Raw genomic sequence first — 21,686 nt, 5'->3', positions numbered from 1 at the left:
CACTTCCAAGAGGTGTTTGTGCTTTCGCTCAACGACTCCGTTTTGTTGTGGGGTAGCAACACAACTTCATTGGTGAATGATACCTTTTTCTTGGTAGAAAGAATGCATATCAAACTCAGGTCTATTATCGCTTCAAATTTGCTTGATTTTATAACCAAATTGGGTTTCAATCAAAGCAAAAAATGATTGGATTAAATGACGAGTTTCAGTTTTATGTTGCATTAGAAAAACCCGCGTGCATCTAGTAAAATCATCAACTATGGTAAAAAAATAATGCGCACCAGTAAGAGAAGCTGTCTGGTAACCACCCCAAATGTCACAATGAATTAATTGAAAAGGTTCAATAGTGGAGATTTTACTTAAAGGAAAAGAAAGTCTAGTTTTTTTAGCAATAGGACAAACATCGCAATGTGCCGGAAGTGAAATTGAGATATCTGACACATGTTTAGCTAAGAAATTCAAACGATTATTTGAAAGATGTCCCATCCTCTTGTGTCATAAATCAAAAGAAGAAACAACAGCTGCTGAATGTGATTTCATTTGTTTGGGACGGTGAAAATGATAAAGAATATTCATCTCCTTACCCGCTCCAATCATCTTCCTCAAGGACTGGTCCTGGATAAGACAAGAATCAGAGAAAAAAGTTACGGAACAGTTGGAATGTTGGGTAAGCTTACTGACAGATATGAGATTAAAATTAAAGGATGGAACACAAAGCACATTGTTTAACACTAGTGATGATGACAATGACACAACTCCCATATGCGAAACTGGAGCGAGATTCCCATTAGAAAGTTTAAACAGATGTAGTTCCAATAGAAGTAATAGAAGAGAGAAATGAAACAAAGCAAACCATATGGTTTGTGGCTCCCGTATCAAGTATCCAAGGTGTGGAGTTATTACATGAGACAAGGCAGGGAGAGGTACCTGAAAGAGTTGTCCCTGGTTGTGGCGTACCTGCTTGGTGAGCCATGGACTGACGAGTATGAAGCAAGTCCCGAAGTTGGCGGCATTCTTCGGTGGTAAAAGGGAGTCCAGAGGAAGATTTGTTGTGGGATTCACTTGCCACATTGCCTTCTTTGTGAAGCCGATGACCTGGTGGATATCCATATATTTTGTAACATTTATCAATTGTGTGTCCGGCCCAACCATAGTGGTCACATGTACGTCGGTCACCTTCGGATCCTTGGAACTTCTTGTGAGTATCCCGACTGTCACGGTCTTCATATCGAGTGGCTTTGTTCTGGAATTTCCCTTTTACAAGTAGGGCCGCAGCTTCTGTGGATTGAGGAACAATAGCTGCAACTTCACGTTCTCTTTCCTCTTGGAGTACAAAAGAAAGTGCCCGATTAAGTGAAGGTAGGGGATCCATAAGAAGAATATTTCCTCGAACCGCAGCATAAGAATCATTTAGTCCCATTAGGAAATGAATTGTTTTATCTTCTTGTTGATAATCCATCAGTTTCTTCATTGCACCACAAGAACAAGTTGGTGGTGTCCTATAAATGGAGAGCCCATCCCAATGCCCATTTAATTTAGTAAAGTTGCTTGCTACCGAGAGTTGTTCTTGGGAAAGGGTTGAAATTTCCCGTTGAATTTGAAATATTCTTGGAGCATTGACCTGGGAGAATCGCTCCTTAAGGTCTTGCCATACTTCATGGGTTGAGTCAGTGTAAATAACACTCGTGGCAATTTATTTAGACAATGAGTTCAGTAGCCATGATAAAACCATACTATTACACCGATTCCATTGAGCATAATTCAAATCGATGGTTTTAGTTGGCTTTGGAATTGAACCATCAACAAAACCTAATTTGTTTTTGGCATTTAGGGCCATGGTCATGGCTCTATTCCAAGTATTGTAATTCTCGCCCGTCAATGGCTGAGATACAAATACTGTTCTAGGATTATCCGAATGACGTAAATAGAAAGGGCTGAGAGAATCATCGGTCTTACCACTTTCAATTGTAGTAATATGATTAGTCTCTTGAGCCATCTTCGTTGATCGCCGAAAAGGAATAACGGAAGTGATTGCCGAAGGTGGGTGATGAAGTGATCACCGGAGGGAACGGCGGAATGACCGCCAATAGGAAAAGAAATGGAAATGGGATGCACCGGACTGGGTTGCAAAGTTGATTGCACCGAAGTTATGATATGTAGACAAAGGAATGAAGTGTGGATGCACCGAACTGAGTGCAAGACTTCTCCAAACAAAGAAAAAGAAGAAAATAGGGATGATTTCTCTGATACCATGACAAAAGTGAATCGGAATTGCTGTTGTGTAGATTTACTATTGACATCATATGCTGTTTATATAGATACATGATGCTTACAAAGAAAGAAAGAATATAAAAATACAATACCAATGACAGAACAATGACAACCTTATTTGCTATACACCGACCATATGTTCCTATTATGCACAATGTGCATTCTAAGTTGGGAAGGTAATTTGTTTTCTGGGAATGAATGTCTTCACAGACTTGTCAAATCCAATGGTGTAACACTTTTCTCTGTTCGTTTGTGCATAACACATTTCTCATTTTAGCTGAGTGGACAAGATGAATTGTCTTATAAAGATATGTCAGAAAGAGAAAATTGTGGTCTAGTTTTTAAATAGCGTGGTAGCTACCATGGACGAAAACATCAATTAAGGGCGTGTTGTGCAACCATTATTAAAATGGTTTTCACCGTGTTTTTTACGGAAACCATTCAAAAAATGCATTTTAACGCTTTTATGATCGAACCTTCCTAAAAATTGAAAGAATGCTGTTCGTTATTTAATAAAAGAATACGTTTACTCGTTTATTATGATTCTAAGTCGAGGTTATTTGAAGCGACTATTTATCGCTTCAAAAAATCTGTGAAATGAGTTTATCGGGATTGTAACTGATGCCGTCTTTTCCTCTACCCATTCGCCTCTCCCTCTTTCAATTGACCAACTCTCCTTCTTTCATCCCTCCTCCTCAGGTTAAACCAGCAGATGTCTTCTGGCCGGAAAAGGTCTCTCTCTCTCTCTCTCTCTCTCTCTCTCTCTCCACATATTTTCAGATCCGTCCTTCCTCACACACCTCTACTTCCTCCTCAAATCCCTTCGCTTCAGGCACGCTTTTCATTGCTTTGCAATCAACCCGCCACATGGCATTCTCAACATGGGTGTTGCTGATTGGGCAACTTCAACCAGCAAATCCCTTTCTGCAACTGCATACGAGCAAATCCATCGGCTATGGCCTTCCTCGCAGGCCAATATTCGCTGCTGTTGAACATAACCAAGCAAAGAATCAAGAGCCCCAACGATTTGCACAATATAAATGGGTTTATTTTTAAAAAAATGATTAGATTAGGGTTTTTTTGAAGATAGAAATGTTATCGGAGGAGAATCGGAAAGGGTTTCTGATTTTTTTCCCGCAGCTGAGAAGATGGGTATTTGAGAAGCTGCAGAGGAGGAGGACATAAATGGGTTTATAATCCTCTGTTCTTGGGCTCATTTGGGTTCTTTGTCGGAGAACGGTGATTCATTACAGCATGGGAGTTGCTCTCCGTTTTTTTTTTTTAATTTCTTTTCCTTGTTTTGATATTTGTCTCCACCGTGATGATTCCAGTGTGCGATGATTTTGATGTATGGAGGAGTACCGATTGCATTTGCTGGATATGAAGAGTCAGGTGCATATGGGAGAACTGATATCTAACGGGGATGGATGGGAACCATGGGTAAAAAGAAATAGGTTTACCATTGCATTAGCCGTTCAATTCAATATAGCATGATTTAATGATTTTACTCTGGGTTTATACGCCATGATTTTACTATGTAAAACCCATTGGATTTGCTGGGAATGTTATATCAAGTTCTATGATGTTCAGGTAAAGTACTGAATGGGAGTTATTTCTATATTTCATTTTTCTCTTTTCTCCTTGTTTCATATTATTCCTGGTTCTAATCATCCCACTTTCACAAGGTTGGGTTTGTCTGAGTTTTAAAATGTTATTCCAAAACTTTAATATCAAGAATTCATTTTGTCATAGCCAAACGTCATTCTACAAAAAAAAATTGAAAAAAGCAGATTTTGGATGTGAGTTTGCCGAACGCAATTCTCTATTGCCAGAAGCATTAAAAAATGCATTCTGATTCTTAATTCCAGAATGAGATTAAACAGAATGGTTGCCGAACGCACCCTTAGCTGGAGAGAATGAGAAAAGTAAAAAACTTCAAAAATCTCGTTCAACAACCATGACCCACAAAGCCCATTTCGGTTGTTTCGACTAAGGCCCCATTCATTTAAGATTATATCAACCGATTTGTGTCGGTTTTCATAATCTAAAACTGTTAGAATATGTGAGAGCCACCGTTGGATTTGGTGTAGATCTCACTGTTAGATCTTCGTGTGGGAGATTAGGCAAGTTGGTTAATGAGGCAACCCACTAGAATAGGCAGCTAGATTTAATTAGTAAGTATATTAGATTAGAATATTTCATCATTATCTCTTTTCATAGTTTGCTTGATCTATTTCTATGTTTATCATGTATGTGCTCAATATAAGCACACCTTGAGCTCTACTGTAAATCATCCAAGAATTAGTGAAAATCTCCAAAATTCACGGCTTAAAAGATGAGATTTTTGTGGAGTGAGTCGGAGTCCCATCTACTGATCTACATATTCTCTTCAAACCGTTTTTAAACCAGGAGAATGAGAAGACTTTCCGAACACGTCCTAAGAAACATTTTTGTACATTCACCTTCAAAACAGCATATGTTGAGTTGTGGACATAGCTAGGATTTGACAACATAATACTAGTTATAAACGGGTCTAGCAATTCTTCAAGTGGGCGTGTGGATTAGGGTTATTTTGATGAATTATGGCCAAGTTACATCGTAATGTAGGGCTGCAAGTGGGCCTGGCAGCTCAATGGACTTTTGGGTAAGGATCCATGTTAGGGTAATGTTTGTTGCTGGGTCTTAGGCCTGTTTTTATCAGCTCAGGACCCATCTTCTATCATGTATTGCCAGTTCTCATGGAACAATTTAGCTAGGGATTGGGCACATATATATATACTAGTAAAAGTGCACGTGCGTTGCACGTGGAACTACAGTATGTTAACAACATATAACAACAAAATACATGTTTATTTTACAACTAAAAGCTTCCATCTTCCCCCACGGGTAGGTATGTAAACATTTTAGGTGATGACTACATTTATAAGAAGTGGTTGCAACAATCACAAATTAGGCTATAAAACCTTGTCAAAGTGCAATGCAATCTTGTTGTTCTCAGTTCCAATTGCACGGTCCTCCAGCAATCTCTGTGACCTTAAAAAGTCATAATCCATATTAGAGGCCCATATTAGAGGACACTAATAAAGAGAGCATACAATTATTAATTCATATCCGTGATTCCAATAGAAACCTATAATCATCAATAGTTTTTGTCTCTAATCATATAGTAGGTACCATGTTGGGACATCAAAATGGATCACAAGCACTTTCACTACAACAGAGAACTGGAATGACACCACCACCAAAGAGTAACGCAATTCTTCCGTTAGTCTGCGTAGAAGCTTAAAATGTGAGATATACTATTTTTACATGCAAAACATGAGAAACAAGAAACATGTATTTTAGTCAAACTGCTAAAGAAACAAACCAATGTACTGCTCATAATCATCTGGGTACATCACATATATTTTTACATAGCCATTAGTCTAATAAAACATGAGATCCAAGAAATACATATTAAGCCAAACTGCTAAAAAAACAAATTGCAATTTGTTGTACACACTCGGCTAGAAGAACTTATCCTGCACATAGCGACTATTATTAGTTCTCATAAATTAATAAAAAAGCACACACAACCTGCTTTTCAAATTTCAAACCAGCTTCAAGCAAGTTGTCTCAATAACCCATGATGAATATCCACAAACAAGCAGTTGTAGTTCTTCAAGAGCTCTAGGAAGTAGGAAAAAGTAAAGTCATCCATCGGACTTTGTTCAAAGAGTTTCATGGTCTTGGCAATGACAGGAATCTTGTGAAAATTAGATGCAAATGCAGCATAAAGATGCCAATTGGGTTGGGTAGCAAAGTTGATGGTTGGACATTTGCATTATATAGATGCTTTGCTACTTGCTGGAATGCCTACAAATATGATATGGGTAAAACTATCAGCAAGCAGATATTCCCAGCCAAAATAATACTCAAAACTGTAATATACAAATCGTTCTAAAATTAAAACATTAAAATGCTTTTTCAAGATCACGACTCTGGTAGCTTTCATCTCAAGTCCGGATCGAAAATGGTTCAATTTTTCTAATGCATCCTTTTCAATATAGCCAATAAAAAAATGAAAATAATAATTAGTGGGAAACTTGCAAAAGAATGTCCATTTTGAACTGGTGCACAAAGAAGCTCGGAAACAGAAAATTTTCTACCCGGAATCTAATGGAAATTAAGTGTACCAATGATGGAAACAACACAACAGTAAAATTTAGCTCAACAGTACAGTTCTATTCAATACATCATCATTAAACGAAACAAAACCTAACATGTGTAAATTAAAGCAATTTGCATTTAAACCTTTTTGTTAGAATTTTTTTCATGAAGTTTCATCGAAGAAATGTTTAACAAATTATAGAATAATGTTTAGGCAGAGGAAGGGAACCTTAGTCATGTACCAAAATCCGGGTTCTCCTCAATGCTCCATGGAAATGCTCTTCAAAATAAAGTGTAAGTAAAAAATCTCAGCACCTTCAGGACCTACCCGGAACTAATTGATTTCAAGAAGGATACTCTAGGAGGGGAAAAAAGGAAAAAGAAATGAAAGATTCTAGAAATAAAAATAGGCATCCAACAAAGATGAGATATTTCTTGTATCAAGCCAAGAAGCGGCAATATTCCTCATATATATATATATATATATATATATATATATATATATATATATATATATATATCATCCATTACTGCTGGAAATCGCAAAAGAAGTCACCAAATCAATTTCCTATTTCCAAAACCGACTAAACCCAAAGCAGATCAACCGTCGAAGTGCTCTGCTTCCTCTTGTAATTGAGGAGGATTAGCGTAGAAGTTGGAAGCGATTTTCAGTATGAAGCCTATCTGTTGGAATGCCTGCCAGATAAATTGCCTACATCATCAAACAACTTCAGCAAATCATACTTTTGTTGCCAGTATTTTTTCTTGAAGAATAGGGTAGACACCATAACTTTCAAGCTTTTGGATGTGAGATGTACATGCATCCTATGCATAAAGAAGATATCTACAAGGTTCTGATGGTACGGAAATAAACAAAAAAAACATCAAACACCTTAAATCTTTCGGGCATCGTCAAAGTCAAATCAATAACCAAGAAGGTTCTGATGATACGAAAATAATAACCAAGTCTGATGATATCTTCTTTTTGATCTATTGTTGTTGTTGACACCACAATAATAACCAAGAAGAAAATCTAAACAATCTAAATAGAGTACCCTCTTTAATTAACAAAAAGGAAACAAACATAAGATCATGCTTGGTTGTTTAAAACACATTCTCTTGATTTAGATAAAGAAATCTAAAAAATACACTTTATCTTAATATTTAGAGGCAAAATTATAATAGATCAAAATTTTACTTGAATGATTAAAATAAGATGTTGGTATTATTATTCATGACGTTCTAAAGGAATATAAATGTCAGTAGACCGATTTCAGAGAGGCAAGTGTGTCCTTTGATAATCAACATGATCAGTCAAGCCTACACCAAACCTAATTATCCGGTTAAGAAAACTGAATTATACATTTAATTTAAACCGAACAAATATTGATCAGAACTGCTAATAAAATCCATTAAGAGCATATATTACCAGGAAAAAAAAGCAGACACCTATCTCCGTCAAGTCCCATCAAGTCAATTTAAAAAAGAAGAACACCTACAATAAAATAGAAAAGTCAATATTTTGACAAATAAATTAGTAAAGTGAACAAATCTAAATCATAAATTTACTATTAAAATATTTGAAAGAAATAAGAAAACAGAGAATGGTGGGTTTTTTCCGTGAGAAGGAAATGAATCAAATGAACAGGAAAATTGGCATAGGGAATAGAGCAATAGCATATTTATGTAACATTATTTTATTTTTTCATAGCAGAAAATATATTAAAATTATAGCAACAACATGAAAATTTCAAACAGACCACTATGTGGATGTTTGTTAGCTAATCCAATAATAATTGAACAATTTGCACATAAACAAAGATTTTTGTGAAACCAAAGTCCAGTAGTCAATGTGATTGTAATTGCAATCTAAAAGAAACTTCTATTGCATGGAGTTCATACAAGGAACTGTTTTAAACATTCAAGCAGTTGCACATCTCGTCACATTCAACTACTATCTGAGCATGCCTGTGTGTGTATTAGTAGATAATCTGTTAGAAAATGCAGTCTCCAAGACAAATAAAGACATACCAAAACAAAGGGTTCGAAATTTTGTTTCCCATTTAGATAAGGTAAAGTCAGTACTCATAAAACGTATAAGAACTCTCTTCTCAATTCTATTTGCCGGATTTTGTTTAAATTTTTTTTCCTTTCAATGATTTAGAGGGAAATGATATGGTTAATTGGTTATGGCTTATTTGAAGGGATATCAAGGGTTTCTCAGAATACAAATTGAACCACGCCGGTTGAAGTTATTTTTCCATATATAGCGAAACAATGAAAAAAATAGGAAATTATTGTAAAGTTTTCCCTGTGAAAAAATAACTTTTTTTGAAGTTTTTCCTCACTTTTTGCCCCATTGTTTTATTATTAATCAGAGAGAACTCCACTTTCACTATCAAGTGCGGTAAAGGAAAAGATTGAAAAGAATTCTACCAAAATTGTTCCTCTGCCACAAAAAAAAAAAAAACCCCATGTAACTAAATGATAGATAAGTTACAAAGTTGAATCAAGAATCGGCCAATTCAAGTCAACCGACACCAGCTTTTAGAGACATATGAGCGAGAAAGAGAGAAGCATTTCAATTCGGGACAAATGAAGTAAAATAGTATAAAATTCATAGCTCAGTTGAGAAATTAAAATTTAAAAATCGATAGGAGTAGTGCCTCATGGTTCATGCCCAAGAGTTTATGATGTACATAAAAAAAAACCCACACATAGAGAGAGGGAGACAGGGAAAAACAATTTCCATACGATATAACCTATTCTAGGGAGCATTTACTCATACATCGACTGCTATACTGCTATTTACCACCCAATATTAACAAAAGATAGATGATCCAAGTGTCAAAAAAATGGATGGATCTTGCATTGATATTTATTCAAAAGACATACAGCTGAATAAAAAATCTAATTAGAAAATCTAAACCTAATCAGTTGATGGAATGGCTTTAAAAGAACAAACGATTGGTTCGTATGGCGGGTCCACCTTTGCGGGGTCCACAAAAAGCGACCAATCGGTGGCTTTATAAGCCACTTAAGCGCAGGGAGCTCCCTACGCAGCTGCGCAGGAACACTTTCCTCACAAATAAAACCATTTATATGAAGTTAATCGTAAGAATAAAAAACTTCCATTGATAATCTTTATAAATCTCTAAGGAAAAAAAAACAACTCTTGATAACCTTTTTAAATCATCAATTAACGATAAGCAATTCATAACTATCATCTTCAGAATCATCCACAACAAGAGCAGAATAGGGGTTGTTATGCAACAACTGTTGTTTAATGGGGCCTGGGGGAAGTGAGCAGATTTGTTAAATAGCCTTGGGTGATCTAGAAATATAAGAAATTCATTACTGCAAATCCAAAATAAATTAATCCAAGCATGATTATGTCTGGAATAAATGTGCTCTATTGGCCACTCATGTGTCCTAAGCACTGTCATGCATGGTAGCCTATGCTGAAATCACACCTAAACATATCATTATGCAAGAAGCCACATCACTTACAAAACAAGATGTAATTTTCTTTCACTAATGAACGATAAAAAGTACACATTGGAAAAAAAAAGTGTGAATCATAGATTTATAAACAAAATCCCCAAAACTAAAATTTTAGTGTAGAAGTTTCTACACAGCACCCATCTAGATCATACATTGATGCAAAGTAGGTCCTAATAGATCACTTATTAAATGTGAAAAAAAAATGAAAGTTATTTAATTCCAACCATAAAAATTGGTATGTTGGTGTGTTAGTCACCAAAAAGATATGTTAGGGCATTTTTTCACCATATCAACTACCCTTATTTGATTTGATCTTACATTTTACATAGAGGAGAAATTGACAATGACTTTAAGCAAGAAACGTCAAATGCAGGCAACGACCAAAATTGCTCAAAATTTCAAAGAGACATTGTGAAGAGATAAAACACAAGTATTTACCAATGTTTTGCTTCTCACATGCATAAATCAAACTATCAATGAAATCAGGGGCGGAGCTACATGTAGCATAAGGTGGGCAGCTGCCCCTGTTGAGTTGGGCCAAACTCCTTAATAGGCCCAACTCAAATGGGCCTAGCCTTATGTATAAACAGCCCCCGTTGTATAACCTGCCCCCCTTATGTATAAATCCTGGCTCCACCACTGACTGAAATCCAACTTTTCTATCATCATATCTTATGAATGTCCTACATTGGCTTTTAGGAGAGACAACAATCTATATCATCTCCCCCAACAAAACAACAAATTGGTTTAGGAGAGACAACAATCTATATCATTTCCCCTAACACAACAACAAATTGGTAACAGAGGTAAGGGAATTCTCTCCTTTTATCATTGTCAATTTCTCATCAACATTTATCATAGTAAAGAGAGATGTGGTTCGTTCTTTGCCCATTTGATTGGTTGCAGCAATGAGACCAACTTGAACATGAAATTGGTCACTCACGTGTATTGTCATTAGGCCTATCGACATCATCAATCAGATGGCGATATCCTGAAATCACTGCTCTAGATTTCACTTTGTCAATAATCATCAATTAATTAGCAATACAAAATCAACACTTCATTAACATACATGTCAGAGTTCTTAAGTCACTAATTCACCTTTTTTATTTCTTTTTTTTCTAGAATAGTCTAATTATATAGGGTGCTTAGGATTCAGGTTCTATTTCGTTCAATAAACAAGAACCCGGTATTTAAAAAAAAAAAAAAAAGTCTAATTATACTCATGCAAAATTAAGGGGCTATGAAAAATGCTTAAAGTGCTTCCACTAACTTTGGCCATTGTAAAAAATTAAAGCAGAATATAAACATGTCCTTTTATAGACAAATTATTGCTTAGTAGTGCATAAATCATCAACTTTTTGGTCTCACATTCTCAGAATTAATCTACAAAATTGTTGATCACCTGTAGCAATTAAAATACAAGAAAATAAAAAAATTGGCTTCACACCTTAACAGACCCATTGTACATTAAAAAAACGCTGACCATCTGCGCTAGCAGTCTAGCAATATTGCAAGCTCTGTGTATAGTTCATATGAAGAATAGACAATGACTAAGAGATACACCAATGCCACCGGACCAACTGCGACTTGACTCAATGACTCAAATATAGAATAAATAAAGATAGGAATGAAACCAGAATCTGTGTATAAAAAACGATATAATTCAATCAAGAAAAGAAAAGTGTAGCATATAAGGGAAACCAAATACAGTGAAAGGAATAAAAGTGCAATATACTCAATGAAAGCAAAAATCTCTTAGTATTTCCAGGAATTATAGTTCACAAATGAAATAATCACCGATCTCCATGCAAAAATTCTCTTGAATATCCATCAACAAAGACAAAAATTGATCAAAGAAGACGGTGAAGAATAAATACAGAGAGAGAGAGAGAGAGAGAGAGAGAGAGAGAGAGAGAGAGAGAGAGAGAGAGAGAGAGAGAGAGAGAGAGAGACCTACTGAACAAGCGCCTACGGTGATTCCAACCATAAGATCGTCCTGCAAATACTCTCTCCGCCTGTAGCTTTCCCAAAAAAAGAAAAGAAAAATTACTCTCTCCACCTGTAGGTTCATGCTCTTGAGCTCTGGATGCCATCTGGAAGCAAAAAGATGGAAGAAGAAGACAACAAGGAATTAGAAGATGGAAGGGGTTCTTTAGTCTGAAGAATTTGGATCCAATCTCTTGATCTCAAATCCAGCTTGCCAATCACACTCATCAGGCTGGGGGAAAACATTACTGGCCTTTCATTGTGTTAGGTTTGAAGGAAGTCGGGAAAAGCTTGGCAAGGGGTCCAACGATGGTGGTGGTGGTCAGAAGAAAATATGGTTGAGATTGAGGGAGAGAGCAGTGGAAGAGGGTGGAGGAGCATGGAAAGGAGAACAGAGGGTATAGATAGAAGGAGAAAAAAATGAGATAGAGGCGAGAGAGCTGGCAGCGTGAGGTGACACCTGTGGCGAAATCGATCGGTTTGGGGAGACACCTGTGCAGATGAACAGCTATTGGTTGGAGAGACGGTGGATTTCGTGCTTTAGGGGAGAAGAGTGTTGTTGGTACTTGGTAGAAGGAGCGGCGATCTCTTGGACCTGTATGCAGAGGTAATTTAGAAGATGAATTGACATCTGGTGGGATTTTTGGACTTATCCCAGGGGAAAAGCGCAATTGAAAATGACGGAAAAGCCTTGAGAAAAGAGGATACAGAAGGAAGTTTATCAAAATATAAAGTGGGACACACATGGTGTTTGAGGAGAAGTTGGTTGACGAAATTTGAAGGTCTACGCTCTTAGAATAGTAAGGATTTAAGAGTGATTAGAAATAGGGCCTGGTTTAAACACACCCCAAGCTCGGACAACACCCGGCCCTTTTTACAGCCCTATTGCCTTGTACCATTCCGAAATTCCAAGGCTGCTTGTGATAAAGGAGTTGTAATATGATGCATGGCAATATATTTTCTTGGAAAACATGAGGGGACTGAAGTACGATTAAGACCCACTTGTTCAATCATCCAACCAGATTTTATCCGCTTGGCGATGGCATGGGGTGCAATTTGGGTCAGGTTGGGTTGAGCTTTGCCTAAAAAATGAATTGGAATCAACCCGTAAGGTAAAAGCTCAACAAAATTACCCAAAAATCGACCGAGTTTCACCCCTAGACCACCTCTGGATGAGAATGGACAGTAACAAAATAAAAAATGCAACGAGAGGACCTTGGTATGTACCTCATCTATACCATAGTCAAGCCCAAAGGCCCATTAAATACATGATTTTGATTCTGCAACAAGTATTGTTAATTTTCCTTTTAAAATTATGAATATGACACACCTGATTTATGTGAAAACAGAAAATAGATTATTGGTAATCTTTTCAATGTCGCAAGATGAGGAGCGGACTATGTCGCTCTCTTTAGAGTGGAGTTGTGCCTCTACAGAAAAAACTCCGGTGCAACATATCCAAGTGCAATTACCCCCATGTTATAACAGCCCGACGCATTGTTGATCTCTATGTGATCTGCACGATCGGAGAGATTTGAACAGCCCAATCTAAAGCTCCTATTGCCGAAGAATAAATGTATAGGACGATAAGAGAAAGAGGAACCATTTTCAGAAAAGAAATAGAGAGCTATAAGTGAGAACAGAGCGCATGTTGTGTAAAAAACACAAGGTATAACAGCCCGACGCATTATCGATCTCTATGCGAACTGCACGATCGAAGAGATTTGAACCACACACTCTAAAACTCTTATTGCCCAAGAATAAATGTATAGAACGTGAAAAGAAAGAGGAACCATTTTCAAAGAAGAAAAATAGAGCAACAAGTGACAAAAACAGAGGGCATCTTTCTGTGTTGTGTAAAAGACACAAAGTAGCCTCTAGCTTTTATATGCAAAATGTGTCCGTTCAAGACATCCCTTTAATGCGTAATGGCATCCTTTCAAAATGCGTATTTAAAATTAAAACCAATTTCTAGATGTTTTTAGGAGGCAATATATCAGTTGAAATCACGCGTACGGTTGATTACACAATTCTAACCGTTGGATCAAGAATAAAATGAAAGGCCATATCTTCAAGAGATCCAATGGTCGGATTGTCATAAACTTATTTTATAAAATAAAATCACTAAAAGGCAAAATAAAAAATAAAAAATTCAGCCATACAGATGTGAACTGAACTGAACTGAGGCGGGCCGGGTGGGTGGCCATGTGATATCATGCACACACGCTCTGTTATCTGGTTTTCTTATCGGTTTGGCCAAATCCCTCTGAGGACTGAGAGGGCCGCTCATGCGCTTCCTCTTCTAATTCACAAAGCACAAAGCAATAGGATTGTATTGGCACTAAACTTTTCTTCCACTTTCCAATCTAGGACTAAAAATTTTAGGGTGGAAGACTGTAAATAATCAGAACTTTATTGGCACACCTTTTTAAACCAGGTGACAAAACTGTAAATAATCAGAACTTTTGAAAAACGATTTTTTAAATTAATTTTATTGTTATTTTTATATTAAAATACTAACAACTAGTGGTCCTCACTTGTAATGTCATTTAATATACACAAGTAAAAACTTTGGCGAACACATCATACGATATAGTGAGGTGTGTCCACTTTACAAAGTAGGTATTCCCTTTGTTTGATCTGGATCATCCACTACTGGGCACTAAGTTGGATCCTCGATTATTAGAGTGTGAGAGATATCACCGTTGGATTCTTGGGTGATAGATTAGGTGGTCAGTTAGTTTAGGCAAGTAATTGCTTGGGATTATCCCCCAGGAAAGTTAGCTTGAACAGGATTATCTTCCCAAGTCCTCTTAAATCTCTTCCTATGTTTATCTTCCTAAATCTTCTTATTTCTATATGTTTATCCTATTGAGTGTTGTATATAAATATTCATTAGGCTTATAGTAATTCAAGCAGAAGATCAGTGAAGGTTCCTAAATTTATCACTATTGTCGAACACAAGTACCTTTGCCAGTTTACTATAAGACTGTTGCTTGTAATGGTTTTCAAGCTTTCATTCATAGTCTCTCTGATAAGGTGTAGTTAGTTGATTATATTACAATGAGGCTGTATCTTATTGGACCAATTCTCTTAAAATAAAACCCCCACAAAAGCAGAATAAAAGTAACGTACAAAAAATTCAAACAGATTTATGTTGTTGGTAGTGTGTCTACATCCACAAAGAAGATATGGAGATTTCAATTTTCTCTTATATTAGAATTACAAGCTTTTAGGATTGAGTTTCTAGGTCAATAGTCAAAGCTTAATTTTTTCTTCAACCTAGAGGTTAGCGGTTCAATTCCAGCTTACCTACGAAAAACAGGTTACAAGCATTTTACCTACCAAAAACGGGTTACAAGCATCTATCTCCTTCCCACGTATACAATCAACAAGTATGAAGATGTGATATATACAAATAATCAAACATAACATGCAGCCCCCCGGCGTGCGCACGCGGTAGCACATATATACTTTGGGGGATTCAATGGAGAAATCTACACGATCCTGCTAACAGGCTGCTTAGACAGCTTCATCCATAAGATCATGTTGATAAAAAAAAATAAAAAAAATCAATGGTTTATCTCCTCTAGGAGGGTTCCTAGAGGAGATAAACACAAGGAACCCATGGAGAAACCCTGTAGGAGGGTTCCTAGAGAAGATATACTCTAGCACATATATTATCAACGAGTATATATGAAGATGTGATATTAATAATAAAAAATAGGCCCCCCACGTAGCACATATATAATTTGGTGGATTCCATGGTGAAACCTTGATCTTGGTAACATGCCGCATACACACTTCATCAATAAGATCGTTGTTGATAAAAATACAAATATTAATAGTTTATCTCCTCTAGGAGGGTTCCTAATGGCACCTCTTGATTCTTGTTTCCCAAGAAAGTTTTTTGTTTTTTGTTTTAAAAAACACAGATTTCTCGACAACCCAGACAGAACGTCTCTGACCGAATGCGGTATGGTATATTTCGCTTTTAACCAACTACCCAAGTTAACTAACTAGAGTTGCCACACCAACCCCCATTTTCTGGTCTCAGAAATGGGAGCTTTAACCCTAGTTAACCACTAGGGTTACCTACCCAGTTTTCCTTCACTTCTATAAATATTATAGGTATGATGTTACACCAAACAGCAACCCTCGGTGGAAATCACACTCGTTGCAACATCGTGTCCTCTTCTCTTTGGTCATCACCAAGATTCGAGCTCCCGTGTTTTTGTTTGAATTTTTTCTCACTAGGACCCACCACCTATTGAACAAAAACTAAAAGTAAAGCAAAAGAAGAAAAGCAAGAGATTCACCGGAAAACTCAGAATGCCGGTCGACGGTTATACACTTTCCGGTCAAACCGTGTGCGTTACCGGTGCCGGAGGTTTCATCGCTTCGTGGCTCGTGAAGCTTCTCTTAGAGAGAGGATATACCGTGAGAGGAACCGTTAGGAATCCAGGTTTTTTTTTATCCAGTACTATTTTTTCTTCTCGGGATTTTTACCTTACGAGGTGGTCGTCTTACGTTGGTTTTTTTTTGGGTACAGATGATCCTAAGAATTCTCATTTGAAGGAGCTTGAAGGAGCAAAAGAAAGGCTGATTCTCTGCAAAGCTGATTTGCTCGATTACGAGAGCCTTCGTGAGGCGATCAACGGTTGCGATGGAGTTTTCCACACTGCTTCTCCCGTTACAGATGATCCCGTGAGTTTTTTTATTTAATAATCCATGATCTAAAATCCAAAATCTGGATTGTCCATTTTAAGGAAGGATTGTAAAATCCAAGTTTTAGCTTATAAAATCTAGAATTTAGCTTGTAAATCCCTGGATTATAAAATCAAATGTATCGAGACGGTGTGTTAGGGTTTGGTTTTGATATTGGTTGATATTAATTTGCAGGAACAAATGGTGGAGCCCGCTGTGAAGGGGACGCAAAACGTAATAAACGCGTCAGCAGAAACAGGAGTCCGTCGCGTTGTATTTACATCTTCAATCGGAGCCGTCTATATGGATCCGAACAGAAGCACAGAATCGGTGGTCGACGAGAGTTGCTGGAGCGATCTGGAATTCTGCAAGAACACCAAGGTGAATTTTGATTTCTTTTTTTAAAGTGACGATCTTGCCCTTGTTTAGTCCTGTTTTGTAATGTTATTGAAGATGGGGGTGTTTGATGGGCAGAATTGGTATTGTTATGGGAAGGCTGTGGCTGAGAAAGAGGCATGGGAGGTTTCGAAAGAGAGAGGGGTGGATTTAGTTGTGGTGAACCCGGTTCTGGTGCTGGGCCCGGTTTTACAGCCAACGATTAATGCGAGTATTGTGCATATATTGAAGTATCTTACGGGATCTGCTAAGACGTATGCGAATTCGGTACAGGCTTATGTGCATGTGAAGGACGTGGGTATGGCCCACATACTGGTTTATGAGACACCCTCTGCCTCGGGGCGTTACCTTTGTGCTGAGAGCGTCCTACACCGTGGTGATGTGGTTGAAATTCTCGCCAAGCTCTTTCCTGAGTATCCCATTCCAACCAAGTTAGTCTCTCTCTCTCTCTCTCTCTCTCTCTCTCTTACAAGGAAATAGATTGGAAAACCCCATGCAATGAACTTCGAAATTCTTTTAAAACTTCTAAATTTGAGATAGAAGCTGAAAAACCTATATGGGTACATTCAGGGGTTCTAAACTCACACGTGCCCTTGCAAATTTGAGCTGAAAGGGCCCTTTCACCTCAAATTTGCAAGGCATTGTACGTGTAAATTTCTTGGCAGTTATTAAATACATTAGAAATGTAAATTTCTTAAGGAGAATGTTAGTTTCACATGCGCCCTTGCAAAATAGGGGCTAAAGGGCACCCACATCGGTCAATTTGCATTTACGACAGTTATGGTTGTAATTTTTCGTGCCACATTGAATGCAAATTGACTAATGGGGGCGCTCTTTGGGATTTGCTAGCGTCCATCGCAGATGGTCTGTTGCATGTGAGAGCAGCCACGTAGGCTCACTTTGCGATGGACACCAGCAAATCCCTTTTTAGAAAGCTGATATTTGAACTACTTTATTGTGACAATGCCAATGGCACTACTTACTTTGTTTTGCACTAATGTGATTGGCTTGAGAAATTTAACACACCTGTTAAAAGCTAATAAAAAAGGAATTTGCTAGGGTCAATTGCAAAAGGCTGAATGGAGACAAAAGCTGGTGTCTCCATTCACGAGACCAGCCACGATCTGCCTATTGCGATGTATGCTAGCAATTTCCCAATAAAAAAAAGAAGGCATGAAACAAAGTTAGCAGTGGCGTTATCAAAATAGGATGGCGCGGTGCTCAACTCTGCTATAACCTTATAAAAATTTAGTGATAAGAAATACATTTGTTGAAATAATAATGTCACGGCAACGTATTAGACCTATATTCTCTTGACCTCCCTTTTTTCTGCCGTTCATCTGTTTTTTTTTTTTTTTTGAGTGAAAAAGCCAGAGACATATTAAACTCGTTTCTTCTGGCTTGCTGTTTTTGTTCCGAATTCTTTTCTTGAAAATTTTGTGGCCGTGTTTTCACTTTACACAATCAAAGTTCAAATTTAGGGCGCTGATATTTCTCCCACCCCTTGTAGGCTATTTCCCCCTGGCTAACGTTAGACGCTTTAACGTATATGTCACGTTTCCCACCATTTGTCCGGTCTCCCTGTCACGTTTCCCACCATTTGACCGGACACACTCTCTCTCTCTCTCCACACAACGGGAACAGTTGGTGGGCCTATCTTTGAACAACATAGGCCCCGTCCATACCACACTTTAGGATAATCCAAACCGTCCATTTGATGGGCCATAAACTTAAATAGGGTGCGTCCCAAAATATCATTTCTATAGGCTGATCCTAGCCCTCGGATCTAAATAGAAACTACATCTTATTCAACCTCTATAGATTGTAGGGTTGTGATCATCCTATGGAAATGATTTTTGGGGCACGGCCTATTTATATTGTGGTCCATCAAATGAATGGTTTGGATCATCCTATGGAGTTGGTCGTACAATAACATTAAGGCCCGTCCACAACATAGGATGATCCAAGCCGTCCATAGTTTGGATAATCCTATGGAATTGGTCGTACAGTAACATTAAGGCCCAATCCTAAGCCCCACCGATATTTTTCAAATTGAAGCGTACCGTCCACAACATAGGGTGATCCAAGCCGTCCATGGTTTGGATCATCCTATGGTGTGGTTTGTAGAGTAACATTAAGGCCCAATTAAGGCCCCACTCATATTTTTGAAAATGATGTGTACCGTCCGGACCATAGGATGATCCGAGCCGTCCATTTGATGGGCCATAACTTAAATGGGTTGTGCCCCCAAAATCATTTGCATAGGATGATCACAACCCTCCAATCTATAGAGGTCTCCATGTAAGCAATTTCTCTTTATATCTAAGGGCTAGGATCATCATATGGAAATGGTTTTCTTGGACACAACCTATTGACGAGGTGGCCTATCAAATGGACTGCTTGGATCCTGTTGTGGAGAGAGAGAGAGACGTGCACTAACATGATTCAAGGGGGTGAGGACACACTATGTCATAAAAAAACAAAAAAATGAAAACGTTTAACGTTAGCCAGCCGCCGGGGGAGGATATCAGCGCCCAAAATTTATGGGAGCACAATAAGTGAACAGTTCCGCATGTCGTGGATGTATTTGTATCCACGAAGGAATTACAATACGAAGAGTTCCAAGACTTTTCCACGTAGTACGTTCCACATGTAGGAGATCTAAACCATTCATTTGCATGTAGTACATTACAGTGCGATCGACCCTTGAACAGTCAATGATTTATTGTGGTGCTTACTATATGAATGGTTCAATACAGAACGAACCTTATCGTTCTCATTCTTATCCAGAAATGCCTCACATCACAGTACATAGTGGGCCCCCATGGTAGTGATCATTTGAGTGGTTCGCATTTGAGTGGATTCCATGTTTCCAACAACTACTAATGTGAAGGAGTGGCGACAAAAGAAAAAAGTAGACGGCGTGGTCGAGAGGGGCCGTGTTTTTGGTTTACCTAACTCTCAACTATTTCTTATTCATTATTCCTATCTCTCCATTCGTCTTTCTTCATTCGCTATCTCACCTACTGACATCTCCTCTCCCACTACCAACCTTTGAAATTATTGCCTCCGCTCTATGTGGGATCCATCCCACCAACAACTGCGTATAAGTATATGACACGCGTCTGCAACTTTATTAAATGAATGATACCCCAGTCCCTTGTTTTAACAGTGACACTCCTTTTGTTTTTATATCTTTTCATTTTCTAATACCTGCTGTTCAAAGACTATTGTTAGAAGGGACTCATATCTGCACACCCATGTTTTTATAATGGGACTTCTTGTTCTACGCTCTGCAGTCGAGAACTTCTTAAGGAGGAATGATAGACTGAAGGGTGCTCTTGCAAAAAACCGGTTACAAGGGCAGCTCCATTGGTCCATCTTAAGAAAGTGTGCACGGAAAAATAGGAAATGGGGTTGATAACTGCAGCACTAAATGCGCCTTTTATACAAGGAATCCATCTTAAGAAAGAGCGCCCTTGTAACCGGTTTTTTCCAAGGGTGCCCTTCAGTCTATCATTCCTCTCATAATAGATTTTGATAGTGGTTAGAAAACATGGTCGTGCAGATATCTGTCCACAAAGTGAGCAATGCCATTATCAAAACAAGGGACTGCGTATATCACATTCCACATAAGCAAATTAGTGAATTACTTTTTTTTTTATTTTTTATTTGGACGACGAGGTCTTGACTTCAGACCCCCCCACCAATACTCTAGTTTATTTAATTTTTTTATTCGGGTGAGGTCCAAGGAAGGGACCCACGCGCCTTGAGTACAATGTTAGATTCACAAGATGCATATTACATGTGTCCCAAGAAAATAATATTATGTCACTGATTTTGTACTCAGCTTTAAGGATTGCTGACAGAGTAAGTCATTATTGATGATGTGATGATGATGTTCAGGTGCTCAGATGAGGTGAAGCCAAGGGTGACACCGTACAAATTCTCGAACCAGAAGCTCAAGGATTTGGGTCTTCAATTCACACCGGTCAAGCAATGCCTATACGACACGGTCAAGAGCCTCCAGGACAAGGGTCACCTTCCACCACCTAAACCCCTCTCCTCTTGAGGCCTACCTTGCCATTACAGGCACAGAAAACACAATAAAAAAAGGGAGGGAAAAGATTAGTCAATGACATTGGTCTATCATGTATACAGCTTACATAATTGAAATAACATTTGATGTCAAATGAATTATTGGTAGCCTACTACCTCACCAGGAGAGTATTGTTATTATTATATTTTGAAATTTAATGGGGGCATTTTATTGGAATCCAAAAGGACCCCGAGTGATTTAAATTAGAATAAGTAAGTGGCAGAGTAGCCAATGAACAAGGTGGTCATAGCAAATTGGCAATCATGTTCTTAATAGATTATTAAACTAATAGAATCAAATGCTAAGGGCGCATCTCGTACCAAGGCCTGCACAATATTTTAAAACCATGAAGATTGCAAACATGATTTGCCTTCTCTGAGGAACAATATTAAGTGCTTGCAACACGACAGGGGGGGGGCTTGGTAAAGAAAAAGAAAGAAAGTGAGGATGCTGTATTAGGGATGCACTAAACAAGGCTCTAAAACATGCATACCTGAAAAAAGTAAGGCAAATACATTTCAACTATAAAATCTACCAGCATGCCATCTTTCCAACATTCGAATTACACACA

General features: G+C 37.9%; 1 protein-coding gene and 1 long non-coding RNA gene across 8 annotated transcripts; one reads left to right on the top strand and one right to left on the bottom strand.

The window, feature by feature from the left end:
• Positions 1 to 5,102: 5,102 nt before the first annotated feature.
• LOC143879535 (uncharacterized) lies at positions 5,103 to 14,231 on the bottom strand. 7 transcript variants are annotated; one of them, XR_013251313.1, is made up of 6 exons: positions 14,076 to 14,231; positions 13,342 to 13,429; positions 13,141 to 13,243; positions 11,881 to 12,020; positions 7,850 to 7,915; positions 5,626 to 6,126 (listed from the first exon to the last, which is right to left on the bottom strand). It is a non-coding gene; the product is annotated as an uncharacterized LOC143879535 (long non-coding RNA). The 7 variants fall into 7 exon arrangements; XR_013251315.1 differs by lacking the exons at positions 13,141 to 13,243; positions 13,342 to 13,429; positions 14,076 to 14,231 and adding exons at positions 5,103 to 5,304; positions 5,446 to 5,541 and having other exon boundaries at positions 5,848 to 6,126; positions 11,881 to 13,126; XR_013251314.1 differs by lacking the exon at positions 13,141 to 13,243.
• A 1,820-nt stretch (positions 14,232 to 16,051) lies between these two features.
• Positions 16,052 to 21,299, top strand: LOC143879534 (cinnamoyl-CoA reductase 1-like). The gene is made up of 5 exons (XM_077381965.1): positions 16,052 to 16,378; positions 16,466 to 16,620; positions 16,816 to 17,001; positions 17,095 to 17,447; positions 20,923 to 21,299. The coding sequence occupies exons 1-5, from the start codon at positions 16,246 to 16,248 to the stop codon at positions 21,086 to 21,088; spliced, it is 993 nt and encodes a 330-aa protein (XP_077238080.1). The 5' UTR covers positions 16,052 to 16,245; the 3' UTR covers positions 21,089 to 21,299.
• Positions 21,300 to 21,686: the final 387 nt, after the last annotated feature.

Source organism: Tasmannia lanceolata, unplaced genomic scaffold (genome assembly GCF_043159265.1).
Source record: "Tasmannia lanceolata isolate RefF3 unplaced genomic scaffold, GAP_Taslan_0.1 ptg000006l, whole genome shotgun sequence".
Classification (NCBI taxonomy): Eukaryota; Viridiplantae; Streptophyta; class Magnoliopsida; order Canellales; family Winteraceae; genus Tasmannia; species Tasmannia lanceolata.
This window is presented reverse-complemented; position numbering and strand designations above follow the sequence as displayed.

Coding starts and splice junctions, on each gene's coding strand:
- LOC143879534 (XM_077381965.1), top strand. CDS start 16,246: ATGCCGGTCGACGGTTATACACTTTCCGGTCAAACCGTGTGCGTTACC. Junction 16,621..16,815: donor CTCCCGTTACAGATGATCCC/GTGAGTTTTTTT, acceptor ATTAATTTGCAG/GAACAAATGGTGGAGCCCGC. Junction 17,448..20,922: donor GAGTATCCCATTCCAACCAA/GTTAGTCTCTCT, acceptor GATGATGTTCAG/GTGCTCAGATGAGGTGAAGC.